Below are 9436 nucleotides of genomic sequence, written 5' to 3'. Positions count from 1 at the left end.
TCAAGACTTAAATACTGCTGAGGAAGATTCCTCAGTTTGATCTAGAAAAAGGGGGGAAATGTTGGGAAAAAGAGGAATTTACTGCTTGTTTGAATTTACTGCTTGTTTGAATTTACTGCTTGTTTGAATTTACTGCTTGTCTGAATTTACTGCTTGAATTTACTTGTTTGAATTTACTGCTTGTAACCAATTAACTCAACTGGAGACACAGGCATCCGGAGATAGGGACAAGTGCTGCACCCCCCAGAGCCTGACCTGTCTGATCTGTGTCGTGTCACGTAGGCATGTCTGCTTACACAAGATAACAGGGAAGGGCCGCTCCAGGCACATACCACCCATCCCTCCCCGATTGAGACACCTGAAGGGAGTTGTAACATTTTTCTTGTTTTGAAGTTATTAGTTTGTGAAATGCTTGCTTTGAAACTATTGGTTGTATAAATGCGGGCTTTTGTGTAACGGTTTTGGGAGGCTATATAATCTTTACCTGAAATTGCCTTGGGGTCGATTGCTCTAACCAGACCTGCGTGTCTAGGAAGGATGGTCGGCCCCAGCTAGCTGGTTTAATAAAACTCTGCTTGATTTTTGCATCTCCATACTCGTGCATTTGTTCTCCTGAAGAGACCCACCGAGTCACGGACCCTAACAAGACCTAGGGTGCTTTTTAAAGATCATATCCAAAGCAATGTTAGCATAGAAGCAGTTTGGGGTTTTTTGTTTGTTTGTTTGTTTTTTGGGTTTTTTTGTCTTTGAGACAGGGTCTCCTTGTAGCCCCAGGTGGCCTGGAACTCACTATATAGACCAGGCTAGCCTCAAACTCACAGAGATCTGCCTGCCTCTGCCTCCCAAGTGCTGGGATTAAAGGCATGTGCGACCTCACCTACCATTTTCAGGGATTTTATTTTGGGGCTAGGGATTGAAGGCCCTTAACCTTGCTAGGCAAGCACTCTGCCATTGAGCTACACCCCACCTTTGATAGCAGTTTTCTTGATGTGCTTTGAACTTTCTGGATAAACACAAACTGACCAAGGTCCAAGTTATACAATAGAGCACATGCCATGTGGGATGGGTCAGTATGCTCAGGGCCAAGGTGGTACTTTGTGTAAAGATTGATGGGACATGAGCTGCTCTTAGGTCACTGATCTTCAAGCATCATGTTTATCCTACTCAGATAAGATTTTAAATATAATTTATCATCTTTACCTCAAAATTAAGGAACAGCTGAATCATAGCAAACACTACCTGATAAAGAGGTAAGTATTAAGAAGCAGGCTAAACTTGACTAAGCCTGATAAAAGCAATTAAATTAATTTTCTAACTAAAATATCGCAACATAATCATCTTCAACCATACTTTCTACCAATATGGAAAGCATTTTAAAAGGAATTTTTAAGTGTCACTATCACTATTCTGAACTTCAGCTTTCTCACTTTAAAAAACACTTAACTCTAATTTCTTAATTAAACCAGTTTTTCCATCTGAACAGTAGGGGGCATAGCTCACATACTGTCAGCCAGCTGCCACACAGTGATTAGTAACACACACAAGAAGGGAGGGAGGGAAGGAGGGAGGACTACCTAGCTCAATCCAAAATCCTAAAAACATGTTCTAATTTGAAAATAAAAATTTTCAAATAAGATGAAAATACTTACATCTCAACTTGTCCAGCATTTTTCCACCACACATGGTTGCTAACATAGCTTTAACTGAAAATACGGTCAACTTGCCTCGGCCCTCACTGCAAAATAAATATTAGAAATAATTGCCATCTCGAACTACAAAAGCAATTAAATATATCTCTGACTATTGAACAACTAGTAAATTGAGTCCTGCACTTACATGTTTATTAGTTCACCACATTTAGAAATTGATTTGTTTTCCTTTGTAGTATTCAGGCTTCATCTACACTAGGTGGAGAATGCTAAAGGTAACATGAATTATCTGAAAATGATTTTTAGAAATAATCTATAATCTGTTAGCTCTGCAGGCAGAAACCATACACTTGAGGCTAAATCGACTTTCCTATCAACTAAACCCATTAAATCCCTAGCTGAAATGTTTTTAGGTAGGCAAAACTGAAGGAGCACCTTGTTTGAATATAATTTAAAGTGTACCCTCCCATTAGAATAGTAATATTTTATTTATTATTACATACTACAAAACAGGGTGTACATTGCTATAAAGATTTTTATGATATACTCATCATAGTTTTTACTGTCACAATATTTATATAACAATGTTTTGTGTCTATTCCAAGAAGGTTAATCACGTCTGCCTCAGCTCTTTCATACACCACTGTGAGAAAATGAGGGGAAGAGTCAGTAATATTGATTCTTCTTTAGGAACTGGAAAAATGAAAAGAACATAATGACTGCTGTACAGCACCTGCAGAAGACAAACAACATCACCACAGCTCCCTGACCCATGTCCACTGTTCCATCCTTTCCTTTGCACTTGGTGTCATTGCAAATAAAATTTGATTAGCAGGTTAAGAGTCAGCATGCATAAATTAACAGTGAGTCTTCATGCTGATTTTATAAAGTCTGTGCTCATAAAGTTTCACAGTAACTTAGAGCAAAATACCTTTGGAATAAAGGGAGCTACATGTTTGTTCTGTCCCATCATATTCACAGGTCCCAACAAGAATGTTTCCCAGGCTAGGGATATAGCTCAGTGTAGAACAAATCCTTAGAATGCATGAGGCCCTGGATTCAATCCCCAGTGCTGGGAAAACAAAGTAAAACAAAACACGGTATTTCCCATTCTCCAAAAACCTTTCTTATATATAAAAAGATCACATTTGAAAAAAGGAAAATAGTCAATAAGCCATAAGATTCTTGTGAAAACATTGCCAGAAATAACATTTTTTGTTATAGTTCGATTTTTTAACTATTACATTTCATTGAGTTTATTACAAAGTAAGAGACTCTATAGCTAGTTAAAATTAGGATGATGTTTTTAACATATAGTTCTTTAGAAACAAAGACACTGCTCTATGTACAGAGCAATATGGACCTGGAATGATGAGACCTATAATAATTCCTTTTCCTTTGCACAAAACTATTGAATAAATCACTTTGACGTCTGTATTTCCTCATAGAAGGCATCCTTTCTGAAGCATTTGCTAAGGCCTGTGCTTCTTGCTCTAGTCTATATTCATATTTGAAAGGAAGAGTGGAAAGAAAGAAGGGAGGGAGGGAGGGAGGGAAGGAGGGAAGATCATATCTTAAAAAAAAAAACAAAACTGCTGTTAGCAGGAAGTCGGGCTTGATGGCACACACCTGAAATTCCAGCTACTGAGAACCTAAGTTGGAAGCCAGCCTGAATGTAGCGAGAATCTGTCTCCAAATAGAAATAAAAGACCTGGAAATGTAACTCAATGGTACAGCACTTGCCTAGCAATCCTTAGGACTAAATAACAACAAAAAAATCATGTATAAAATAAATACTAAAATGCTATCTAGCAAAATGTTTCTTAAAAGGAAGAAGAAAAGCTATATTTCCACCTATGTGTTAGAAATCACTTGCAAAAGGATATTGAGGAAAAAGCCAACAGCTTGACTCCACAATAGGAGGAAACAAACTCAGCCTTAAGTGAGGAAGAAAAAGGTTGGTCATTTTCACTTTATAAGTACTTAAAATGTTTATACTAGAAAGTTCTCAAGTCAATAACCTAAGCATCCAAGGCCAATTGTGGTGGTACATGTCTGTTACCCCAGCAGTGGGAAGCAGAGACAGGAGGATCAATTCAATTCTGATAGTATCTACCTGATTTCACAGGTTGAAGGCTCAATTCCAAAGTTATCAGAAGCCAATCCCAAAGAGTAGGTGGCTGACATGTACATCTGACTAGCTATAAATCAGGTGTTATCCTATAACTCCCTCCATGGATTTGAGTAGCTCTTGGAATTCAGGAGAACAATTTATGTTTACCCATTTATTCATAAGAGATATTAAGAAAGATACAGATAAACAGAGGTATGTGGAGGCGTGCATAGGATGAGCATGTGGGAATGGGCACAGAGCTTCCATGCCCTCCCTAGGCATACAGTACATTTAGCTATCCAGAAGCTCTCAAATCCAGTTCTTTCGGGTTTTATAAAAGACACATTATGTAGACATGATTGATTAAGTCACCACCATTATTGCTCAACTCAATCTTTGGCCTCTCTTCAATCCAGGAGGTTGGGAATTGGAGCTGAAAGTTCCAAACCTTTAATCACAAAGGCTGGGTCCCCAGGCAACCAGCTCTCATCCTGACGAGATACATGAACTTATCAAAAGTCACCCAATTAGAAAAAGAGATGTTCTTCTCATCCAGGAGACTCTGAGAGATTTAGGAGCTGTATCAGACATCCCCAGGACTTAGGAAATTTGTCAAGAACCAGAGTCAAAGATCAACTATCAGAACAACAGATTACTCTACAGCCACCATCAGCAAGGGTATTAGGACCTCTTATCTCAGGAACCAGGGCAGAGACTAAACTGAAAGCAAAAGATTCTCCTAGCACCCCTAGCTCTCAGAAAATTTAGAAACTCTCTGTCAGGAGCTAAGGCAGAGACTAATATCCATAATTCTTATTATTTTACAAATCTAAATCCAAAATTCATGAAAGAGTATTTTTATGGAAATCAACAAAATAATTCCTGTATCCTAAGATTTCTTCTTTTAAAAGTTTCTAAATATATTGTTTGGATGCCTAAAGTTCACCCTATCTGGATTTTTCTTTAGGTTTGATTTGTTCTGGCTTCAATTTTTTTGAGATAGGGTTTCACTTTGTAGTTCTGGCTGGTCTGGAACTCACTAGAACAGGCTGGCCTCAAACTCAGAGACCCACCTGCCTCTGCCTCCTCAGTGCTGGTATTAAAGGCATGCAGCACAACTTCTGGCCCCTATCTTTAGTTTTAAAACTATTCATTATTTTAGTATGTGTCCATCCTGAGCTGAGCTCAGGGTGCCTAAGCTATGTGCTTAAAACTTCTTTAATCAAACCTCAGCATTTATCCCAAATCTCTTAGCTCTATAAATTCATCTCCCTGGCACTTATTATGATCATTAATCTCAAATACCCCTACTTCCATCTGTATTTAAAACACCTTCATCTTTATTTACATATTCTCCCTCCTACTGCTTTGATTTATCATGATAAAAGATTAAAGAAAAACCAACAATATTGTGTATGTATTGTTTGGTTCCAAATCTCACTTTCTTCCTTCAAAGAAACAAAATAACATCTATTCCTTGCTATGGAGAAGAATCCGATGCCACCTACACAAAGGGCAGGGAAGTGTAACAGTACACAAGAAAGGCAAATCAAACTTCCAACTCTTCAGTGAGAGTTCAGTGAACTCTGTAAATTTCAAACAATAAACCTTATTGAATACTATGACATTTTTACTTTTATAAAAACTTTGTATTTATTAGCACTTATACATATTTTCTTGATCCTCAAATTGTTTTAGAAGCACTAATATTTTAAAATATTTTCATACTTTATTAAAAATATTCTTTAACTCAATTCTTATAAACAGCTGTAAATTCAAATCTATATTCAAATATTAAAAAAGATTTAACTCTTGATTAACCTAGAACAGCATTAAAACACCTCAACCATTTTCTATTCATTATAATTATTATTAGTCTCCATATATGGTCTCCAACCAAGTAATTTATTCATTTACAGAATAATCTAGATCAGGATATTTATATAAGAGGGATCATCAACCCTCAGTCATCACCAGTAATGCATTATATGTGGTCTCTTTACAAGCCAACTTCCATTTTTCCAACCATTTTTCTTATCCATGACATCCACACAAATCTCCACACATGATCTCCCATCGAACAAACCATGGATCCTCTCTCCTCTCTCCCAGTGTGCACTTTCAGATCCATTTAAAATCATATGCTTTACTGAGGGTGAGGATTGATATCAATAGGCACATCAGTAAGAGACAGAATATGTAAGTAAAACTAAAGGCATTCTAAATACTAGCAGAGGTATTTGAGATCAAGGATCCTAAGTGTGAGATAGGTGAATTTACAGAACAGAGGTCTGGAAGGAATGCTGAGCCTTAGGATTAGGAATCTTTTAGAATGTAGCTAGCCATCATGAGACTAAGGAAGTGGACTCAGGTCTTAACTTACAAAGCTCATGATCATTTACAACTTTAGATACACAGTTTCTACTATCAAAGGGCTTATTCTCATTCTCAAAAATAAACAATAGCATATTTAAATATAAACAAAATTAATAAATGACACACTTAGGGGCTGGAGAGATGGCTCAGCGGTTAAGAACACTGGTTGTTCTTGCAGAAGACCCGGGTTCAAATCCCAGCACCCACATGGCAGCTAACAACTGTCTGTAACTCCAGTCCCAGGGGATCCAACAGCCTCTTCTGACCTCCATGGGCATTGCATGACACGGGTGCACTTACCTACATGCAGGTAATATAAGCAAACACATAAAATAAAAAATAAATTTTAAAAATTAAAAAAAATAATAAATGAATGGCACACTTAAAGATGGTTGTAGATAGGTATTAAAGATCTTATTTTAAAAATTAACTTGTCATAAAGAAACAATCATCCAAAAAGATAAACAAACAGCATCTTTAAAATCTTTCTTCTGGGAGGGTGTGGTGGCACATACCTTTAATCCCAGCACTCAGGAGGCAGAGGGATCTCTGTGACTTCAAGGCCAGCCTGCTTGGTCTACATAGTGAGTTCCAGGCCAGCTGGGGCTACAGGCATACCCTGTCTCAAAAATAAATAAATTAGATTAAATAAATAAACAAATAAATAAATAAAATCTCTCTTCCTTAAATCATGCCATGCATAATCTTCCTTCCAAAAGGAAAAAGCTCTCTAATATTTACTTTGTAAACCAAACCTCAGCACCTCTTTGCCACAAATTCTTTACTTGGCTTTGAAACCCCTCAGTCTACCTTAAATTGAACTCCAACTCCCCAACTCACAGAGATTCACCTGCCTCTGCCTCCAGAGTTCTGGGACAACAGGTATGCACCACCAGGCCAGGCCCAATGAATTTCTTTATCTGATTATTCTCACTATTGGTCCTTCCCACCAAACATCTGGAATTACTACATGCACTAGACAAATTACATTAAAACTGAAAAGTTAGCTGCCCCTGGCCAAGGCATGTTTGTAGTCAAACCTCATAAATGTCTATGTTTTACTATTTCCAATGTAAATTATGAGTTTCTATCAGAATTAATTCTCTTCAAAAAAGAGTTTGAAAAGTTATTTAACCTGGTTTTAGCACTAACACTATAACTCAGTTAAGACCTGACCTATGGCAGCTGGGGAGTTGATTAGTAGTTCAATATTTTAAATGTAACATGAGAGTGCATATTAACCCCATCCAAAGACACTAAAATGAAAGGATGCAACAGGTAATATTTGTTGAAGATGACAGGAGAAAAGAAAGTTGTTATTTTAGTCCCACCCAAACAGCAGCCTGAAGCAAGCACCCTTCTGCACAGGAGCATGGTGAGTTTCCACCTTAGACTCCTCTCCATGACTCATTTCCATATACCTATCATTTTACAGACTGACAATAAACCTTGCACTTGACTTCTAAAAAAGGGTTCTTAATATCCATCACTGAGAAAACACCATTATTAGCTCTGTGTTAAGCTAAGCAGACAGTGAGTCATCCTGAATAAATACTGTGATGTTTTAACATGCAGGTACCTTCAGAAGCATCTGCAAACCTCACCTTTGCCCTTTGGATGGGAAGCTGTTCATTTCAGTTTAATAAAGTCTCAAATTCTGCCTATCTTGATATTTAAACTAACCTCATCTGGATGATGTTACCTGGCTATGCTAGACTCATATCTAGTATGAGTCTGCTATTGAATTAGTACTTTTGTACTAAATTTCTTTTTTTATTATTTTTTTTTAATTTTATGTGTATGTGTGTATTGCCTGCGTGTAGGTAAGTGCACCTGTGTCCTGCAATGTCCACGGAGGACAGAAGAGACTGTCAGATCCCCTGGAACTGGAGTTACAGACAGTTGTTAGCTACCATGTGGGTGCTGGGATTAACTAGGGTCTTCTACAAGAACAGTCAGTCTTCTTAACCTCTGAGCCATCTCCCAGCCCCTGAATTAGTACTTTTGAAGCAAGACTATGAGAAGCATTTTTTTTTTTTACTTAAATTAGGTGTTTCTTCATCTTTAGCAAACAATCATAGATGCTGCCAACCATAAATTGGTACTTCTTGCACCGGGCGTGGTGGCCCACGCCTTTAATCTCAGCACTCCCAGGCAGAGGCAGGCAGAGCTCTGTGAGTTCAAGGCCAGCCTGGTCTACAAAGTGAGTTCCAGGAGAGCTGGGGCTACAGGGAGACCCTGTCTCACAAAGACCAAAAAAAAAAAAAAAAATTAGTACTTCTTGTATGAAAATAGATTTGCACTTTAGAAGTGCTGCTATCAGTCGAATTATGCAATATTGCTAAGAGGAAAGGAGCATTTTCTCTGATTTTCAGAAACTTGTATTTTTTCAATTAATCTTAATTTACAAAACTTGAGAGTGAGTGGATTATGCAATAGTCAACTGCAAATTAAGAACCCACTCAGCAAAAGTCAAATAGCTTAATCATGTAAAATATTATTCAATTTTTCTCAGAATACCTGCTATATTTCATTTCAATCTTACACTTATTAAGGATCCAACACTGCATTTATTAAGAAATCAAAGGCATAAAGTAGAATATCCGCCTTTACAGACTTTCAATCTCATCTATACACTGATAGAGTAGCTCTTGATAAGGCATTATATAAATGAAGGCCAAAATCATTATATAGACAAGAACTATGGATCATAAAGGGATAAAAATGGAGCTGATAATACTAAGGAAGGTGACAGCACTGATAAAAACTTGAGGTGAACTCTGAGAAAGAGAAAAGATTTAGATAGAAAAGATTTGGGCTATGAGTGACCAAACTATATGAAAATGAGCATTTCACATTGGGAAAATTGGGGAAAGTGCTTCAAGAGGTTTAATTGGGGTCTGGAGTGAGCAGAGTGTGGGGACCAGCAGTTGCACCGATGGGGGGCAGGGGAGAACTGCAGTCAAAGCCACAGGGAATCTATGAAGGTTTCTTAGGTGGGAAATCACATGAGAAGAATGTCCTAATCAGACTAATTTGCAGATGAAGTACCAAATGGACCAGAGAAGCTGCACTGAACTCATTACTACCTCCCTCATCAGTGTCAGATAAAAACAAAGGTGAGAACCAGAACAACATACTTAGAAAAAGTATTTGATCAGTCCTTTCTTCAACAGCAAAAAACAACCTTGTAAAATAAATACAAAAGAACAACAAAAATCTGAAATACTAGCTAATTGTCAAATCTTTGCATATCTGTCTCTCCCCAAATTGGGCACTTTTGTTTGGTAGAGAGCAC

At 37.5% G+C, this 9436-nt stretch overlaps 1 protein-coding gene across 11 annotated transcripts in view; it reads right to left on the bottom strand.

Moving 5' to 3' along the window:
* The window catches only part of Dtnb (dystrobrevin beta), a 304013-nt gene that overhangs the window by 239580 nt on the left and 54997 nt on the right, over nucleotides 1-9436 (bottom strand). For all 11 annotated transcript variants that reach the window (XM_008848488.1, XM_008848520.2, XM_008848500.2 and 8 more), the window contains exon 5: nucleotides 1650-1735. In XM_008848488.1, coding sequence (XP_008846710.1) covers nucleotides 1650-1735 — 86 coding nt within the window. The remainder of the gene's footprint in view (nucleotides 1-1649; nucleotides 1736-9436) is intronic.

The sequence above is a fragment of the Nannospalax galili genome, unplaced genomic scaffold (genome assembly GCF_000622305.1).
Source record: "Nannospalax galili isolate Female #2095 unplaced genomic scaffold, S.galili_v1.0 scaffold1191, whole genome shotgun sequence".
Lineage (NCBI taxonomy): Eukaryota > Metazoa > Chordata > Mammalia > Rodentia > Spalacidae > Nannospalax > Nannospalax galili.
This window is presented reverse-complemented; position numbering and strand designations above follow the sequence as displayed.